Below are 22,011 nucleotides of genomic sequence, written 5' to 3'. Positions count from 1 at the left end.
TGATAAACTGTTTTGTTCGGTTTCTTAAATCTCTCTATTGATAATATCTCAGTCAAGGACCCCAACAATGGATAGGAAAATTACCTTTTCTTTTCCTCTTGTACTTTAAATAGACAAAGAGCAACTGTTGATGTTGGAGAATATTGTAAACAGGATGTATTTATCATTACCAGTCTGGATTACAGAATCTTCTATCAATACTTTGAAGATAAATTTGATCTTCATGGTGGAATAGAACATTGTCTTGATTAAGCTTTCCTATTTAGAAGTTACAAGTTTTTTTTTTGAAGTTTTAAAATTGCTCTTAAAAAAGCAACATGGTAATTACAACAGTGAACCATTGCAACACTTAGTTTTTAGGTAACTATTATCCACTCATTACAGAAAATCCATCTCTTGTCATCTTTAGATAAATCCTGCTTATCTGACCTCTTAATGAACAAAGGCAATAAATAATAATAATAAATAATAATGGAATAATCAATATTAATGAAAAAGTAGGTTTTCAGGTCATCTCAGTTCTTTATAATCAGACTTAACTTGCAATTTTGACTATCTGTGATATCACTAGATTGTAAAAAAAAAGGACATATTGCTACTCTGTTTGTCAAGTTAAATATTTCATGTCTTTCCCATTCACTAAATCCATCCTATGTAAAAATAATGAAGGAATGCTGTGCTTATCACTTCCTTAGACATTGTAAAATATCTCATACAAATTTTCTGTCATGTTTGACTGTGTTGTTGACTTCAAGATCCTTTTCTTGTCAGAGTGACAAGAATAAAACCAAGTTATAAAATTTATAGTACTAAATCTATAGTACTCTAAAAAATTTTATGTTTCTCACAAAAGTCTAAGAAGTTACAGAAAATACCTGATAGAAACTTACTGTAGTCAAGTTCATGGGGTCATTTGAAATGAGACCTTCCAATAGGCCACCGTACACAAGCCAGACCAAAATGGAGTCATTTATGCTACATGATTGTACCCAATATTTAAGGAGGTAGATATAATCACAAAAATACAGGGTTGCTTTTATTTTTTCATTTGTTTGTGTTTTGAAAACACAAGCAAAAATTAAAAGTAACAAAATAAAGAAGAAGAATAAGAAAGAAAAAAAGTAAAGTCAAAAGCTTTACTTCCTGAACACATCATATTGTGATCTCTCTGAATAACTGGAATAAAGACAATTCTCTGCTCTTATCATGGAAAGACATAAGTATTCTGAAGTCGCCCACTGCGCTGGCTGGTCTTATGTCAAATTGATACACAAACTAGAATTAACTGAAAGAAGGGAACCTCAATTGATAAAATGCCTCCATAAGATCTTGATGCAATGCATTTTTTAATTAGCTATTGATGAGGGAGGCCACAGTCCATTGTTTGATGCTGTCCATGGGCTGGCGATCCTTGGTTCTATAAGAAAGAAGACTGATTAAACACAGGGAACAAGTAATCAGAAAGTCTCTGTGGCCCCTGTGTAAGTTCCTGCTCTGTTTGAATTTCTGTCCTCATTTCCTGACACTGATGTGGAAATGTTAGTCAAATAAGACCTTTCATCCCTAACTTGCCTTTTAGTCATGGTGTTTCATTGTAGCAATAGAAACCCTAACTAAGGTACCTGAAGTTGTTCTGTTGCCTTACTGCACTCTTGGTTCTCACTTTACAGATCTACTACTTTGCTGTTGCCAAGTGAGGACTTGTACTTTATTTTGTAGAATAGAAGCTCCTCTTGGTAATGAATTTCAAATAAAAAAGCCAAATAGTTGTATATTAAATTTGTTGCGATATTTTTGTTAACCTTTTTTATTCCTTGTTATTAATATCATAGAAAACAACACATTTCTATAAAATAAACTGTTGGAAGAGGGAAAGAAAATAAAAGAAATACAAAGTTGGGGAACTGTCAAAAATGTACCAATAAAGAGGTGAGATATCAACTTCTGCTATTTCATTAGTTTTGCACATTAGTACTTATATTAATTATCTTTCTAACCAAATTCCAAGTGCCTGGTTGCTTAATCTCAAGTGTTATGTCTAATACTAGTATAAAATTGTTCAAGAAAAGTTTCATTAATTTATCATATTGCTACTTTTAACACTTATTTTCTATTTGGGTATGTGTGACTGGGTCTGTCTATTTATGTATGTGAGATTAATCAACTTCTTCAAAATGTCTTTAATGATGAAAAATGGTGAATTAGTTTCCACAGCGAAACCTTGCACACAGTCTCATTTTAATCTTATTTCTCATTGTATTGAAGAAAGACAGCTACACCTTATTAAAATACATAGTAACAAGGGCAGGAGGTAGTTCCCATAAAAAATAAACTTGTACTCTCATGTTTTGTTTCATTTTGTTGTTTTTATGGTTGTTTTGTTGTTTTTCCCTTTATCTGTCTTTATGTACTTTATAAAAAATTGATCAGTATACTGCAGAGTATCCCTTATCTTCTGGAGTTAATTTCATGCTATGAGTCATAAAGAAGAAATACTTGTTTTTGAATTAAGACAATGAAGTAGTGAAAGAAATTTTAAAATGTCTTGGCTTGCTACTAAAGAAATGATTTTTTTGAATCCACTGGAATTTGAACTCATAGAGACTCACCTATCTCTTGAACAGTTAAAAATGAATTTTCTGCGAATGAGCTAAATACTGGAGCCTCAAAGTTGAAATTATTTAATTCCTGCACCCATAAAGTAGAGCCCTTAATCTATTGGGAAACAGTATAAACACAAACAAACATTATAGTTAAGTTTAAATATGAAATCATATGTAAAGTATATAAATGAAGGAACATATTTACAAGGTATCTAGAAAATTCAATTAATTCAAAAAGGAGGAATCTGAAATTTATTATAGGGTAGCAAAGTGATTTGAAATTTACACTAAGGGTCCAAAGAAATATATACCATTGACAATGACTATATAACTGAATGAGCAATGAGTATATTTTTTACTAGTATATATAAGCAAACTGGGATTATTGGGAATGTTTTCTCAGTTTTATTTAGAGCATTAAAAATTTAAGTGAACTGTTTGTACCTGGTTTAGTTCTCTTGAGAAATATTATTAAAAATTAAACAAATAAATAATAAAACCATAATTAATCTTTGTACTTCCAACCTATAGTAAGTACTCAAAGTGAAGTTTCAATTAAGGGTAATTGTTCATTGATAGCAGAATATATCTGCACAGAACACTGAGGGAAATGACAGCAGATTATAGAGTGAAGGACAGGAATAATTTTGCAGAGAGGAACTTCCACACTTGTAGAATCATGAATAGATGTGATCCTTCAACAGAGAATAGAAATAGAAACAGCAATGTGAAAAGAGCTCATGTCTAGGAAGCTGAAAACATCAGCTGGATTAAAATATGTGGCCATACCTACTATTCATAAGACTGCTACTCACACTGGAAGAAGCAACAACTGCAGACATTGTCTTGCTTTTGATACTCATTTAGATAATTAACAGTTATCCTAGGGTGACAATTAAGATGCTAACTCATCCAGAAAAAAATATATGAATCCAATTTGTTGTTTCCATTTATAGTACTGACATAAAGAATGTAGAACTCTAAACATTATGATCGTATGAGGTGGCAAATGACTATGATACTAGTAATGACAGGTCTTGCTCCAAGGACTAAGAACTTTGCTGATAATTCTATTTTCATGAGCTCATGGGGAAAAAGAACAAGAAACATACAAACACTAGTGTCTCTTGAGGAAGGATTGCCAATGCTGTACTGCCAGACTACAATTCTTTTACTCTTCTGATTCGTATCTTGTTTTCTTGGCCCTGTCATTCTGGAGGAAATTGGCTACTGCTTTCATTTCCTCAATGCACAATGACTGACTACAAAGATGCTTGAGAGAAAAAGTATTTGCACAAGGCATCATTATACTGCTATTTTAATCCATATCTAATATACGGTAATTGTAAAAAAGTCAAATGCATTTTATATTAATAATTACTAATGTACAATAAAAATATTTTGTACTGATGATATAAGGGAATACTTGCCTAGTAGTCTCAAGGTACATCATTTGATCCTCAGCATTCCCAAACTTTATATTTTCTTTATATTATTATAATTAAAAACATTAAAATATTTATCATTTTTTTTCTTTATTATTTTTCACTTATTCTACATACTAACCACAGTGTGCACTTCTTTCTTTCTTCCTGTGCCCTCTTCCCAACTCCCATATACTTTCCTCATCCACTCTTTCTCCTTTCAGAAGGGAGCAGGCCTCTTATGAGTGTCAACATATCAAACTGAGGTAGGACCAAGCACCTCTACCTGCATCAAGGCTTCCTGAGGCATCCCAGAATGAAGAATAGGTTCCAAAAAGTCAGCTCATGCAACAGGATCAGTTCCTTATTTCACTGCTAGGTGCCCTACAAACAAGTTCCAAGAGTCCAGTTGAAGAGAGAAACTAGATTGTATGTGCCAAAGGGTACAGGGTCAAGATCATGACTGGAGAACCCACAGAGACCAATGATAGGAACTAGTAAACTCATAGACTCTATACCAACAGCTTGGGAGCCTGCATAGGACCAACCTAGGCCCTCTGTATGTGGGTTACAGTTGTTTAGCTCAATATTTATCCATTTTCAACAGGAAGATTGTGAAAATGTAACTAGGATTCATCTTGGTAAAAACCTCTTATTGTAAACTTCATGTCTACCTCCAAAATATTCTGTGATGATATAATGCTTACCAAAAAATACTACATGACAAGCCTCACTAATCTTTACAGTTATCAGGAACTCAAATAAAACACATGGAATAACTTTACCCATTCTCTTAATATAGCACTTGAGTCTCAGGGCTCTACAAAAGGAAAATTGGTTAATGATTTTTTTCTTTAAAATTTAAGCTGCATATATAATGCATAAAATTTTTGTTATCTGAGATATTTTCATAGAAATCCATTTCATTTCTACCTTTTCAGTTGTGCTCATTCTCACAATGTCACTTGCAAATTCAGAAGATCAAACAGAGGGAGGAGGGAATCAACATAAAGAGAGAATGCAAGCTTATGTTCTTCCCTCCACTCCTTTTCTACCTTCTGGAGGTTAAGTGTCAACAAGCAAAACTGCCTCTCTAATGAGAAATCAATACACTTTTCCGTGTATTTATATGCTTTGCAATCATTCATATGTGTTGCTGCTAGTCATTAAACCCCTAGTGATCTTTCTCATGACTTTGGTCTTACTTGGATGAGACTGTGCATGTATCTCTTAATTTGGGAACATGGTTTAGAGATGGAGTTGTGTAGGGAGAATTCTGAGTGCTTCTGAGAACAGTTCAAGAAAACAGGACAAGAGTCTTGTGACCTCAGGTTCTTCAAAACACAGAATTGTTCTTAGAATGTGTTTCTATCTCTCCCCTGCCCCCAACCAGGTGTAGCAGATAGGAGTGAGGAGTTTACTTCAGATTATGTATGATTGCTTGCTGCTCTTATTCAATTCAATGTTCAAACTGTCTTTTATATGCCTCGATGGAATAGCATGGCTTGGCCACATGTGGCTTGTTCTTGTGACGGCATATACATTGACTGAACTCATGAGATTTCTACTCATGTGACCTCTTAACCATCAAAATAGAAATTATCTGAGCACTAAAGAAAGATGAATACTGCATGAGTTCACCTAATTTATAGGCGACATTATCCCAGTTCCCACCCCTTCTAGAGTGGTGACAAGTGGCACTCAGATTGGAACCTGAAGTCAACTATAAGATGAGAGAGTGGACATCCTCATAAAGGAAGAAGATTGAAAACAACAGGGAAGAAAACAGGGAGAAATTGGCATTATGTTGAGCTTGTATATCATTTTTTCCTGTTTTTTTTTTATTATTTTCTTTGAGCTCTACATTTTTCTCTGCTCTACTCCCTATCTCTCCCCTTCCCTTCAGCCCTCTCCCAATTTATTCAGGAGATCTTGTCTTTTTCTACTTCCCATGTAGACTAGATCTATGTATGTCTCTCTTAGGGTTCTCATTGTTCTCTAGGTTCTCTGGAATTGTGATTTGTGGGCTGGTTTTCTTTGCTTTATGTTTTAAAACCACTTATGAGTGAGTATATGTAATAATTTTCTTTCTGTATCTGGGTTACCTCACTCAAAATTATGTTTTCAAGCTCCATCCATTTTCCTGTAAATTCAGGATGTCGTTATTTTTTCTGCTGTGTAGTACTCCATTGTGTAAATGTACCATGTTTTTCTTATGCATTCTTCAGTCAAGGGGCATTTAGGTTGTTTCCAGATGTTGGCTGTGACAAACAATGCTGCTGTGAGCATAGTTGAGTATATGTTTTGTGGCATGATTGAGCATCCTTTGGCTATATATACACAAATGTGGTATTACTGGGTCCTAAGGAAGGTTGTTTCCTGTCATATTTTAAAGAAAGGAGGAACACAAGTATTAAAATCACAACTGTTATATTGTTTGCAAATTATTTATGATTATAATTTCTGACTTGCAATAGAACAAATTTTAGATGAAGGACTGTGGGATAGAGTCTCAAAGAATAATGAAAAGGTATATAAGCAAGAGGAAGATTTCCATTTAATTTTGGGTCACTTGGGCATTGATTTGGAGTATAGCAACATACTTAAGAATCAGAAGTATATCAATCATTAGGAAGAAATTACTAATCATTGAATGAATAAAAACTAGATGATCAAACCTTAAAAATTGTTTTAAAAAGGCAAAAAAAAAAGGACTTTTCTCAGTCAGGCAAAATTTAAAGTAAAATCAGTGCCACCAACAACTATGTCATGATGCCTTCCTTAGCTCCATTACTGGAACCACCCTTAAATACACATTTCTACTGCCAGAACATGATCCTGAAGAATGGGATGAAGGATATGATATTCAATCTGATCTTGAACTCCCTCCACTTTCCAATGAAAATCTATGAGGCCCTATGAAAATGTTAAGTTTACTACATAGACAAGACAAGGCAGGGGAAAGGAATTCTTTTACCAATTCCTCCCTGGCCTCATGAGTTGTACTTGATAATTCTTGTGCAATTTCAAAAAAATCAAAGTGTCTATCAGGGTTTAGATATGTATATAACGAAAGATTTTTAAAAGACTTCTTTCTGCTTTTTCTAGACCTACTGCTCAATGTTGTTATGATCATCATTTGGATTGAAATGATTATATACAGTGGTTGCCACATTATTTTCATATCTTTGCTAAAATGATTCCTAGCTTTTTCTAATTTCTTTAATGCTAAATGTGGTTTGCAGATGAAGCCTACAGAACAGTTCAACAACTAGTGAACTAGTTGTCAAAAGTGACACTGGATATGTCGCATGTGAAGTGCTGACAGGCACTGGTAGATGGGCATCACTAGACTACCGAATCTACCTTACATAACATACACCTGCAGCTCTGCCATATTAGGAATGTTGCTCCAGCTACTTGGATGAAAACAGTTGCGGTATCTGATTTGTGGTATACTTATATTAATAACATATAAGGACCCTCTGAGCTTTATGCTGATTTCATGGGGATACTTAAATATGCCTTTGACAAAGAAATAAAAAGTGAACAAACTCGAGTTCCTATTAAAACACCTGACTTTGATAACATAAATGAAGATTGTTAAGTAGTAAGATGTCAGAAAGAGAGACAGGAAATGTTATGAACTTTCTGAAGTTAGAAATATGGGGACATGAATACATAGAGTAAAATTAGCTACTTTAGAATCCTATGCTGTTCAAAGACAGATGTCGGCAAAATCTTTCAATTGTGGCCCACCTGGCCACTTAAAGAAACAATGTAAATTGTTCTTACAACAAATGAATATTCAGAATCAATGAGCTCCTGGCTTAAATCCGAAAGGAAAGAAAGGGAAACACTTGGCTAAGAAATGCCAATCTAAATATGCTAAGAAGGGGCAGTTCACTGCCTAGCAACAATAACAATACAAATCAACAACAAGATAATGGATTGAGAGTCCCACTCAGTTTCTGTAAAATTAGAGGGTTTAAACCCAAGAACAAAAACATTTGTGCCTGCTTCAGATTGGAAATCTAGTCTCTTGTTATAAACTGCTACTCAAAGAAGTACTGCTATTGATATTCTTTGCCCTAAAGATATTGCCATTTCACCTCCTTAATGTTACACACAGGTTATTGAGGACATATACTTCCTGCAACAGATTGACTTTTATTGACTCCAAGAAAGGAAATATAGTTAACAATGGGATCATTAATGAATTTAGTATAGAGGAAATTACAGCCATGATCTCAGTGCCCACTGATTGGCAATTTAAAGCATGAGAAAATATTGAACAATTATTATGAATATCTCATGTAGTACCTTCATAAAGAAAAGCTATGCTTTGTGAGGGAAGAAGATATAGTTGCAGCTTTAAGAACTTTACTGAAGAAAGTGGTAAACCATTGTTGGATTTAAAAATAAAAGAAAAACCTTTTACAGGATTAATTGTTTCTGGATCTAATATCTCTATCATAACCATAGAAGAATGGCCCTTGAAATGGCCCATTTTGAAGTTAAATTTGACCTTAACTTTGGTTCTATGAGCTAAAAGGAAACAAAGTGAAACATTCTGACTTTTAATGCTATTCTTCACAAGCGCATTGGCTAAGAAAAGAATGGGGTATCAAAAAGAGAGCAGATGAGGAAGCATTGCAAGGGATTGTTGAAACTATTTTTCCACAAGGACAAAATCATAAACGTGGATTGTGTTTCTCATGCTATCTGTATAAATTACAGAGAAATCTAGTGAGCCTGTCTGAACACCTCAATGACCCCTTTCTAAAGAAAATCTCCAGGCTCTTCATCAGTTAGTCAGTGAATGATTGAAGAATGGGCACAACCCCTCCTCCCTTTTTTTTCTCCCTGAAATTCTCCTGCCTTTGTAATTCAAAGGAAATCTGGTAAAAGGAGTTTGTTGATTGACTTACAGAATGTTAATGCCACCATGTGGCCAATGGAAGCTTTACAGCCTGATTTACCTATGCCCAAAACTATTCCTAAAGATTAGCCTTTAATAATTCTGTATTTAATATGGCTTTTATACTATGCATATTCATTCTGATGATAAGGAGCACTTTGCCTTTTCTGTTCCCTTACTAAATCATAAATAACTTCAACTTTAATATCAATGCACCATACTATCTCAAGGCAAGAAAAACTCCCCTATTTAGTGTCAATACTATATAGGAAAAGTTTTAGAGCCTGTGAGGCAGGCCTTCCCTTGGGCTTATAGTATTCATTATATGAATGATATCACTTCCAAAGAAGAAGAGCAATATTCCATATATAATAAGACTAAAGATATACTACGTTAAAATGGGCTTATTATTACACATGAAAGAGTACAAAGATAAGAAACTGTGCAATATTTGGGACAGCTACTTACTAGGACAACAATCCAACCCATACCTCCAAAATATGTAAATTAGGTGAGGCAATTTTGAAACACTTAATGACATTTAGAAATTACTAGGGAACACTAATTGGCCGTGTCCCATTTTAGCAATACCTAGTTGGGAACTAACAATCTACTTAAAAGTGAAGAAGATGAGATGGTGCTATATAGTCCTTGCATAACTGAGAGGTAAAGGAAGAATTACCACTATGTGAATCCACACTAAACAAGGCAGTTGTGGATCCTGTCTGTACTTCACTTCCTTTACAATTACATATGTTCCCCACTAAATTGTCTCCTACAGGTGTTATATCCCAAGGAGATAAGCCTTTGGCATGAATTTATTTACACCCCAAGGGCAATAAAACACTAACTTCTTTGCTTACTTTTCTTGCTTAATTAATGAATCAGGGGAAGACCAGATGTTAACAATTATATAAATTTGATGCATGCTGTATTATATTTCTTTGAACTAACAATAGTTTTTAAAAGCATTACAGGACTGTGAATTAAAATTTCATTTTCAGATTACCATGGAAGGATAGGAAATTATTTTTCAGCTGTAAGCTATGGTATTTTCTCATAAGAACTGCATTTGTGGTTACAAAATTTATCCAACCTTCTCCCATTACACAGACAGATACATATTTTATTGGTTGCTTTTCTAAGAGTATTAGAAAAATTAATGGTCCAGATATTTATCAATTTATTAATACTTGTTTTATTTAGTCCAATGGATGGAACTGGCTGTTTTGATTCATTTATTACTGTTAGTTCATAAATGTTTAAATGTTGTTTCAGATTCTGCTTATGTTATAGGATTATTTTCAGCAATAGAAATCACTTTAATTTCATCTCTCCATTCTATTATGCTCCCATTACTACAGAAAGTACACTATCTGGTTAAAACCCACATACACCCTTTGTTCACTCTTCATCCTCATTCACACACTAGCCTCCCTTATTTTATAGTTCATATAGACTCTTAGGATTATCTTATGACAATTCTTAACCCTCAGAGTACAAATTGTCTGAGGAACTGAATAGAATTGGCTATTGCATGAAACTTTAAGACACCTCATTTATGTCCTCCATCCTCCTATGTCACACCACCTTTTGAGCAGAAACAATGTGGAACTAAAGGCAATCATAATTCTGATATTATTTTCCTTTTGTCAAAGCATCAAACTACAGTTTATACCCAGGGGATTTAATGGTTTGTGTAATACTTCTTAAAATCACAGAAGCTGATTTTTAAATAGGTACTCATACCGTCATAAATCCATCCAGCAAACCCGAGTCAGGTTTTGGGGGTGCCTGCAACCGTTCCATAGACCACTTTTCAATGATGGAGGAGACTTGTGTATTCTCTGTATTCAGTATTCTGAACCCTGTCATATTTACACCACTGTATCTGTAGGGCTCCACATCAAGAGCAAAGAGATCCTGAAACAGAAATATCCTGTGTTACCAATAGTAGATTTAATTCATGAGCTTACAGTATTGAAATTATCACTTTATATTTTCCTTAGAAACTTACAGCAGTGATGTCAAGTATACTTTGCACATGAACACAAATATATTGATTACAATATTATTTAAACAACAGAATAACATACAAGTAACATTTCTAAAGTCTTTTTTGTTCAAGGATAACTTGGCCTCATAATTTATGCAATGGTACTTTTCTTTAAACTAATGGGCATTTTTTCTTTGTCTTGCTACTTAACCAACTAGTTACATTTTAGTTTTGTTTTGCCTGTATTTCTGTGTTCCTTTTGCTTTACTTTTTTTTTGAGAACCCAATTCTTAAATAATGCTCTAATTAATAATAGCTCCGTAAAAGTTGAGGAAAAATGTTAACATCACGAATATTGTTGGTTATAGGAAATTTGCACATCCTTTGTTACATGATCCATCTTAAGACCCACCATAATGAACATTGTTTCTGTTGACATCTAAAATCTGTATACCATGAAAATCTTTGTTCTGCCTGTTAGTTTTCCTAGGAAATATAAGGTCCAAGCTATCAATGAAGTTGTATGTCATCATATAGATGCACAGTATCTGAGCTTCTATCCACTTTCTAACTACCATGAGGAAAGTTTTAGCTCTTTCTAGATAAACTGAAATCCCAAGGCCCATGAATGTCACTGACTCTGTGTGCATCTTGTTTCCTACTCACACTGCCATACCTTCCAGGGGACAGGCATAAAATCCAGAGGAAAGCAACTGGCATTGTACACTTTGCTGCAGAGGAATCTTTACAATTTTAGTATTCAATTTATATGATCTATCCAAAGAGATAAGATATACTTTTCTCAAGATGGATGTAATTAATATATGGCAATATATGCCAAGAAGGAAAAATACTTAAAATGATAAGCAAATTTGAAGTTAAAAAGAAACAAGCCTCTTGGTGATTTTTATCATGAGTGACATTTCAAATAGCAAACAGATTCTGAGTTGTAATGTGGTTCAAACCACTTTACACAAAATATGAGGTTTAGCGTTCTGAGTATTTTAAGATGAAGGAAACAGAAATGTATAGAAGGAAAAAGGTTACTCTCTGACCTTCTCTCAACTTTCTGTCTCAGAGTGGGGCCATAAAAGAATTCCTTTAGTCTACATCCTTTAAAAATAGGTTATGAGAACCTCTTTCGTCTCTAACACACCATCTCACTGTTGGAGTAGTGAGACAGTGAACAGTGCAGAATGCAGAAACTCATGGCTGCTAAGGCACTTAGAATAAGTGATTGCTGAGTGGTTAGTGCTAAACAGGACATTTATACCACCTTCTCTAAGTCATGTGGAACATAAAAGAAGCAAAAGCAGAATAAATAGAATTTGAAGATAGAAAGAAGGGTTGTGAAAAGGTTAGCTTCAAGGCACGGCACAGTCATTGTAAACATGACCTAAGCAACTGTAGTTGACTAAATTGGGGCAACATAAGATTCAAGGGCCTGTATAAGATTCAAGCTGTCAGCAATCAATCATAAACATAGACTAGAAGGTCTTACCCTTCATGTTGATCCATTGGTTATGATGGATTTTAAGGGATAGATATTATTGTTTTTAATTGGGTACCAAACAGTGAGCTACCCAGGCCCCAATGGGGAGTTCCCCTCAGTGACACTCAAATGGTCCTAATTAAAATCTATGGTCCACAAAAAAAAGCAAAAATGACCTGCACAGAAGAGGACAGGGCACTGCAGAGGTAGAAAGGAAATAAAAAAAGTGGTGTTGAAAATAAAGAGAATGTACTGTAAGCACTTGTTCATTTTTCAAAGAACAAAATTAATCATAACAGAAAATGTAGAGAGAAATCTTTCATTCTAGAGGACTGTTGTACAATATTTGAAAGTTCATCAATCTAGGAGAAGCTGAATAAACAGAGTTTGCTCTATTTCAACTAATTCACTATTGCTAGATGATACTGCATTTTTATCCAATCATATTTACAAACAGCTATTAACCCTTCATCAAACCATAGCATATAAACTGAGAGCTCACTCCATGCCAACGGCAACAACGGCAACAGACACGGCAACAGACACGACAACAGACACGGCAACAGACCGTGTTTATATATATATATATATATATATATATATATATATATATATATATATATATGTGTGTGTGTGTGTGTGTGTGTGTATATATAAGTATATATATACACATACTTTTCCTCGGTTACCCTGTCTTTTGCTCAGATGGGTCCCAACCATGTACTACATAAGATAAGAAAATCTGTCCCCATCCACTCACATACACCTGCTTTAAAGAATGACCAGGATATTGATAAGGTCAATGGCACTGAAAATGTGAGTAGAAATATGAGAGAGAAAATATAAAGCATGATTCTCATATAAGATTGATTGAAATCAATTTGATTGCTAAGGAGAATCAAAACAAAAAATGGGAAATTTGGCATATAATTAAAGAAGTATAGACCTTTATTTGGAGACAAGTTTGTTATAACTATCCTAAAAAATAAATGTTTTATTCTTTCTTAACTATAAGATAATGATATTTTTTCAAAATTTTACAATTATGTTGAGTCAGTTTGCAAGTGCATTATGTGGACCCATGTGAAAAGAAAAGAACCATTCCATCTTCTCCTTCCTACTACCAAGTTTCTTTTTTTTCCCCAAGTTTTTATAAACTGTAAAAATCTTCAAGGAAGAGGTGATACAGCAACATAGCAGAGACAATCTCATGTTTATATATAACATACATCCCGCTGTGCAATAAATCCTCCTGGAGGAATCATTATCTCTCAGACAGATATTGAGAACAACTAGATTTTGCTAACTGCCAAAGCAAAAAAGTAATTTCAACATTTAGAAATAAATAACAAGAACACTGACTGACTGTTCCTAAATGGAATAGAAAAAAAATCTGCTACAGAAGCTATAGAGAAAAGAACAATGAGTAGAATTTTATGGATGATATAAGAATCAATAACACTTGAGGTTTTGAGTGAAATCAAAGAAGAATTGATTTGGGAAATAATGAATTGATATTTAGATGTTTTAAATTGATATCAATACCACAATATTTAGAATTAAACTGTAATGACCATGAAAATTGTACAGATGCCTTTACTCATTCTTTAAGCAAATGTGGTATTTGATCATTCATGATATGGCAATCTACTGGTAAAGATAATAGGACACAGGCTGGAAATGGGAATGAACGGTCTAGTGAAAGAGATGTAAAGCTACTTCTCAGGAGAAATCATATAGAACTGTAAACTATATGGAGAAAGAAATAAGTGAAACATGGCCTTGGTATGTACACATATAACCCTAACATCACAGGAAACAGGCAGGATTACATGGACCATTTATAAAATAGTAAAAACAGTTTTTACTACATAATAAAGAAAATGTCAGGGGTATTTCAGCAAAAAATGTAAAAGTAATATACAATTTGTTTATTACAAATTGAATCATATTGACCTAAAATGTTACTAAATATGGACAATTTAGCCAACTGAGTGGGCAATTAAAAAGGCTTGATTTAAAAAACACACCCAAATCCAGCCATCAAACAGACTAATAAAGAAGAGCAACGATAATAGCATAAGACATTGAGAGTTTTTGTGGTGAAGCTAATTTTAAAACCTACTGTGCCCTTAAAGGCTCTGGAGCCACATAAACAGACACACAACACTTTCAATTGATAACTGAAATGATATTATTTCAAAGCCACCTGCTTCCCCCAAGAGCTATTAGTTCTGTCTCATGATTCCTTCCAAGTTGTATCAAAATAATATAAAATGTAAAGTAGAAACGTGCTGTTCATTACATTGCTTCTCACTCACAACTACGTTTTCCACCCTCTTAATAGTCATAATAAAATAATCTACATCATTATTTTTATGTTTTAATAAATTACTTACCAGAGTGGTAAATATATAATGATAGTATTCTGTCATCATTCCCATAGCTAATGCCTAAGAGGTAAAAAATTAAAAGAAACAAAATGATTAACATTGAGGGTATGCATAATGTGCAATATATTATTTCAGTATGACTTGTAATGACAAAATATACAACTGATGAATAGCTTATATCCATTACTCATGGTACATAAAATCCATTACTCATGGTGTATGAAATTGGATCACACTTATTTTCCTAGTAGTAGAAAAATAGTTATTTTTAAAAGGAATTTTTTAACTAATTCTTCTGAATGTTTGTAATGGTAAAACTGATAGCATTATAATTTAAGAGCATTAAAATTGATGTAAAATTTGATGCATAGTTTAACAACATTAAAATTGATGTAAAACTTGATATCAGCACATTTGTTCCTTGGATTATATATAGTACACGCACTAGAAATATCCTAGTGAGGGACATCCTTTTATTTGATTAGTTTTTTTTTTTTTTGAGAAATTAGCAGGAAGAGAACAAGGTAAAGCAGTACCCTTTCTCAGCATCTTAGGCATAATTGTGATATTAAGGAAGGCAATGCAAATCAGAACCTGTTAAAAATATTGATAATTAACAGAATATTTTGGCTTTATTCAAAGATCAGATAAAAAATTACTATTTGTTTTTGTTTCCCTTTTTATAGTTCTTAGGAGTTTCTGACTGACAGTGGTTTTAGGTAAAGTTCCTTTTGTATTGAATTTTGCACTGATGAGAAATATGCCTCTCTTTTTCACTCCTGAATAAAGTAAGGGAAATGAATCATTGACAGTGAAACTGAAAACTCATGCATTTATTTTAGCTGAAGGAAGAGCTCCTAGTTGGAAGAAAGTATTCTCATCTGATAGTCTCCTACACACTTCTAACTACTCAAAAACCATCTGCGAAGTAGCCTTCTCAGCTACTACCTGTGTACAATGAATAGCAAAGCTTCATAGACACAGGTAGGCATTCACAATTATGTAGAATAAATTTTGTAAATTTTAACAAAAGTCATTCAGTAAAAAGGGAATAGCCACTTCTAAAATGGAACACATAACAATTACTGCTTGACAAATCAAAGATTTAAGCACAGAAAAATAAATAGGGAAAAATCACTGATGTCTATTTCTTGAATTAGTAACATTTCTATATCCCTATAACTTCTTCTCAAGTTACCCTAAGCAAAGTAAAGGGATATTTTCCTCATTAAACATTTACACTATCTGTTGCAGTGGCAGCTTAATTTTACCATTGTTTCTAAAACCATTAGCTCAAAATGTGCAGAGGCAGATAAAGAATAAGTTGTACAAATAAAATATCATTTATATTACTTAACTATACAATAAGTTAAATTAAACATATTGAATATTTAAACTATCAAAACTTCACAATGTAAGTTCAACTATTATATGCACTGGCAAGAAACTAGCACATAACAAAGTTAAATAAAATGCCCAACAGAGTAAAGATGGCTCCATCTCTAGTATTTGGAGTCTAGACCTGACTAAAAGACAATTGGAGACAATAAATATGAATAAATTCACAGAGCTCTTCATACTACAATTGGTATATTTTTAGGTTAAACCTGTAAGGGGAATGACTATCAATCTCTGGTCTGAAAATTGTGACCTTTGCTGTCAGAAGGGAATGTGTCTTTACAAGAAAAAGTCGGTTGTAGTCCCATTCTCTATATAGGGCACAAATTTGCCACCATTGACCTTAAAAAAGTTTGCCACGGGGCAGTGGTGGTGTGTATGCATTTAATCTTAATTTGCAAGGCAGCAGCTTGACTTGTTTTAAATCCAGCTTAAATCTGAAGCACACTTTAACGTTTCAGGAGACATATCTTGGGATCATGGGTTCTCTATTACCTATGCTTCCCAACTCCATTTTAACCACCACAAACTAATGGTATTCAATTTGGATTTCTTCCTACATATTCATCCATGACATTTTATAAAAGTATATGTTATATATTCTCAAAGATGTTGACTCCTTTCTAAAAATATATGAATTCTAAAAAACATCCCCCTTTCATGGATAATTTGTAACTCCTAGCAATTCAGGCCAGCATGTGAAACTGTGCTGTTGTGTAGGGAATGGGAGCTGAACCATGGTAAGGGGTATGGGCTAAGCTTGCTTCTGACATGATAGTTCTACTGGAGTCATAGGCTTCTTCTTTATTAACCTGAAGAATGGTCTATAATAAAAATTGGGTTGGTTTATTGCTTTATTTGACATTTTTTAAAACTTTGATTTTGAAACTAAGAATAAATTATAAACTATAATATGTGATCTAAAGATGTAAGTACTCATTTGGTAACCTCAGAAACAAGAGGATTGTTACCACCAAGATTAGCTTCATAGCCACTTGCTCTGTGTCTTCCCTTAACTACACACCAAGGCATCTTTCCAAACCTCAAACCACACAAAGGAAAAATATTTGCACCTTCTTGAGTATGATATTACTGGGGAAACCTCAAAGGAAGTACACTGTGGTGTGCATCATATTTTCATGAACCACAAATGAATTTGTTTCAGACAAAGTCTTAGGAAGCTGCAGCATGTAGCTAGCAGTTGTGTCATCCAGGCACGTGCTGTGGGAGCATTCGATTCTGCCTGCTGGATTCAGCAATAGTATTGTTCACACTAAGCAAAAGTGAAGGACAGCGGGAAAATACAAATATCAAATATTACGTTTACTTTATAACTTGTTGCTGTGGGTGTATTTGCATTAGCTTTTACATTTCTTCCAAGATGAAGTTTATTTTGTTTATTTTGTTTATTTTATTTCACATTCTCTGATCTCAACTTTGAAGTCCTTGGTTATGATTGCCCTGTGTGATAGAAAGTCCTACTGAGGTTTTACTTCTGAGCATCTTGGCTTTGCTCTAGGGAATTCTCTGTCAGAAATCTGAAAAGAGGTGGAATTATCTGCTGCTTAAGCGTTGCTGTCGATTAATGCATGAAACTTGCCTCTAAGAATACCTAGTCAGTCCTGGGCTTCACTCTCTTTCAGAGCATTCAGGCAAAAAAAAAAAAATGCAGTTAGTTTGAACAAATGTTTAATTTATGTGGTTTTTTGTTTTGTTTTGTTTTTATTAGAAAACAACAAGTTTAAGCTGATTAAGAACATCATTTTCTGGTTTTCCTAACATCTCTTGGATGGAGCACTTCTGAAAGCTCATTTACTTGTGCTGTTCATCTCTAAACAGTTATCTCTGATAGTCCTCCATCAGCTAATGGTGCATAATCTCAGAAACACATATACGTCACATCACATTACAGCCTCGTCTTAGTTTGATTTCCATTATTGTGATAAGCACCATGACTGACCAGAATGTGGGGGAGGACAGGGTCTATTTGGCTTTTTGATTTGGTGCAGTGGACTGTGACTCCAAGGGACTCAATGATCCTTTCACAGGGGTCACCAAAGACCCCTGGAAAACAGATATTTCCATTATGATTCATAACAGTAACAAAATTATAATTCTGAAATAGCAACAAAACTAATTGTATGGTTGCGGGTCACCACATGAGGAACTATAAAATGTTTTGTTATTAGGAAGGTTGAGAGTCACCGTTCTAAAGTCATGTTCCATCACTGAGGGAAGGAACTGGAGGCAGGAATTGAAGCAGAGAACAAAGAGACACAGTCCTTACTGTAATCCTTGGTTTACACCCAGCTAGCTTTCTTATACAACCCAGGACCACCTGCCTAGAAATGACACCATCCACAATTGGCTGGGCCCTGCTCCCATCAATCAGAAATCAAAATAATGTCACACAGGCCAATCTAATGTTAACAATTTCCCTACTGGGTATATTTAAATATTAAATATTTTTGGGATTTGTCTTCATATTCAAACAGAGCAGGGTTTATCTAAGGAACATTATAATATAATGGATACATCTAATAGAAGACAGAATACTCTCTGTTATCGGAGGTTTTCTCATCTTCCAAACATAAGCACAAATCAATTAGATCTTTAAAAAAAATCTGATCTATTGCTTGTTAGAAGCCCAGAGAAGAGGTATAAGCTATTTGTCTGTCGGAGTAAAAAGACCACTTCTCTAAAGCAAGTGTTGTTCAGAAAACGTGAAAAAGCTTCACTTCTGCTTTAGTGTTTATTCCATCATTATGTTCATGCTGAAACAAAACAAAAAGCAAAGCCAAGCATAATCCCTCATATACTTTATCACCTGCATAGAAAGAAAGCTAAAAAAATCCAAGTCAATGAAATATGCGAATCTTCACAACTCTCTACAAGTGTTTTATCCTATACTTAAAGGCTTAAAGCACAGATTCAGTCTGTGTCTAGTATCTCAGGCTTTCCATATGTGCTCTCTTTCACCATCCTCACAACCAAAGGAAGCTGAGCTATCCCAGTCTAATCTTGGAGAGACTGAGTGACTTGAACAGCACGTACTACTAGCAAGAAAAGTGCAGAGAAATTAGCACCTAACCAAATGATGTTCTCAGTGTACATTCCACAATAAAGCCTTGCCTTACTAAAAGAAAATTTCAAAATCCTTTGGCTTTTCAGTAAACTACCATTATGTGAACATTTTATAATTGTAACTGCAATCTAGAATAGTCACTCTTTAAATGGGGGGGGGTGTACTGCTGGAGACTAAATGCAAAACTTTGTGTATTTTTTGATCCATAAAATGTAGTTTTGAACTCCAATCTTGGCTTTTGTCTTTTAATGTTATTCAATATTGTGGTAGCTTGAGTAAATTAGCAAACTGTCACAATACTCAACAGACAATTGAAATTCGTCTTAAAATTGCAGTATTTCAAAAATTTTCAATAATGATTTTACGTTTTTTAAAATAAATTAACTAAAAATAATTGTCAGATTATCTGTAATAAAATCATGCTAAGATGCATTCTCTGACTTTTTAATGATGTAACACTAAGTCATTACCTTTAGAACATAGCATAAAGAAAGTTTTTAATTAAACTAAGAATTTAAGTAACTTAAAATTTACCTGCTTTAAAATGCCCGCTGCCATTTCATGACTGCAGTCGAAGATTACATGGAACTCTTTGCCTCTTTTCATTTCTTTCAGCAAAGGCTTTGCATCCCTTGTATCAGCTGGCAGCTGACGGATTTTAAGTCTTAGATTGTACCTTGATGGAGCTTTGATGAGCTCTTGCAAGCGAATGAGACCTTTAATAAGAAAGGGGAAAAAAGCAGAAGCAAATCAAGAGCAGGTCATAGCATAATGAAATGTAAATTTGACATATAATTATCTTGGTCACATGTAGGCACTTTGGTGCAGGGCATGGCACTAGCATTGGAATTCTTTCTTCTTGGATATTTTTTATTCTGTTAAACAGTGATTTATTATCTCATCTAATAGGGCCTGAAACTCACTATGTAGTATAAGGTGGCCATGAAATCCCAATGATCTTCCTGCCTCCATCTTCTGAATTTTGTCCAACTTTGTCAAGGCTGTATACTAGTATATACATAACTTCAGATATGAAGAAATGTGCACTCTCTAGACTCAAAATATATCAAATCACTAATTTATCTTAGTAGATCATAAATTATTTTTAAATACTATTATAATTTATTGATATAAATAATTTTCAAGTGCTGAAACTCTTTTAACATTTGGTTCACAAAACCCTGGCACTCAAAAAAGAGCCCATAGTTAAAACATGTCACTAAATTCTTTGTGATTTAAATCAAGTCAAAAAACGTCCTGTCTCCTCCCACACATCATTCTTACATTTGTAGAAACACCTGAATGTTTCTTTCACTGTCTTTCTATTTTCTATAAACAACTGCTTTGATGAAAATTATACCATAATAGTAAAGAGATTTTAAAACGACTAATGTACCTCCTTTTCTCTCCTTTCTCTACGTACATTTGCATGTTGCCTAATTATGTTTGGTAACAGAAATGGAGACAAATTTCTCAACTGAAAATCCACCATGAATTCAAAGAACCTGTCAAATCATGAGAAAAAAACCACAAACTGCTATTTTAACTCATTGTAAATATTATTAAATGTTTTTATTTTCATTATCAATGTACTACTATAATATGGCAATATTATAAATGCTGCTGGAGACACAAACAATTACTGAAATCGTAAGAGAATAAAAAAGCAAAATTTTCTAAGAATCACCCATTTAAATTGAGCCTAGATGTTTTAAAACTAAATGTCTACTCACCATGTAGTACATAAATGTAAACAAATCATATACTAACCTTGACTGCATAAAAAATAACATAGTTATTCAGCCCATCTATTTTAAAAAGATTATATTATAATTAAATCCAAAGTCTACTCTAGCTGGGGAGTTGGGTTTTGTTCTGAGTTGAGCAGTCAATGATCTGTGTGCTTTGTGCAATGCTCTGAGTGCTATTAAGATAACACTGTCTATGGATTAACATATAAAACACAAAAAGGAACTTGTCGAAATTGGCCTTCAATAAATGACAATTTGAAATTGTTGCAATATTGGCTGACGCAGAAAAATAAATATTTTTAAATCCATTTCTGAAATACATTCGTCACTGATTTAGAGAAGAAAAATACCTAATCTCAAAACTTTAAAGACCATTTTGGGAGAATCACATGTTAAAAAAGGAAAAATGGAGCTATCAAGTTACAGATTAACTTAACAGTTTGGTTTGAAAAAGTTCAACTGACTTAGAAATAGACATTTTCAGAAGAGTGGTTTTGCAGAGCTCCTCCAAATATAACGTCTGCCAAGTATTTTCAAGTCTTTTTAAAGCTCATGTGGATAGTTCATTGAGCCATCAGGTACAATAAATGTTTACTTATTCTCTTCACACATATATATCCCCGCTGGTATTAATGGAACAGACTTCAGTTTGCCAGCTTCCCTGGGGAATGATATTGAAGAGTGAAAAAAATAAATCTTTGCAGATAGTAGGAGCTGCCTTCTCTCACATGAGAATTTGAGTGAAATGTTGTCTTCAATAATTTTTTGACATGTGTTTTGTCTAAGACTTCTTTATGGAAGACACTGTTTTGTAGATAAATATAATCATTGCAATAATCATTTTTATCTAGTCTTTAAATGTAATTAATAGAGGCGAGGGAAGCATTTCTATACAAATGTTGCTTCCATTGGCTGTTCACCCTTAAGTATTTGAATAAAATCTCCCAG

At 33.8% G+C, this 22,011-nt stretch overlaps 1 protein-coding gene across 4 annotated transcripts in view; it reads right to left on the bottom strand.

The window, feature by feature from the left end:
- The window catches only part of Grik2 (glutamate ionotropic receptor kainate type subunit 2), a 625,308-nt gene that overhangs the window by 358,144 nt on the left and 245,153 nt on the right, over nt 1–22,011 (bottom strand). For all 4 annotated transcript variants that reach the window (XM_048449039.3, XM_048449041.3, XM_048449040.3 and 1 more), the window contains exons 5-7: nt 19,847–20,028; nt 14,836–14,889; nt 10,698–10,871 (exon numbers count right to left, since the gene is read on the bottom strand). In XM_048449039.3, the coding sequence (XP_048304996.2) occupies nt 10,698–10,871; nt 14,836–14,889; nt 19,847–20,028 (410 nt within the window). The remainder of the gene's footprint in view (nt 1–10,697; nt 10,872–14,835; nt 14,890–19,846; nt 20,029–22,011) is intronic.

Source organism: Myodes glareolus, chromosome 1 (genome assembly GCF_982192425.1).
Source record: "Myodes glareolus chromosome 1, mMyoGla1.1, whole genome shotgun sequence".
NCBI lineage: Eukaryota > Metazoa > Chordata > Mammalia > Rodentia > Cricetidae > Myodes > Myodes glareolus.
Note: the sequence above shows the minus strand (reverse complement) of the source record. Positions and strands in the feature narration are given on the sequence as shown.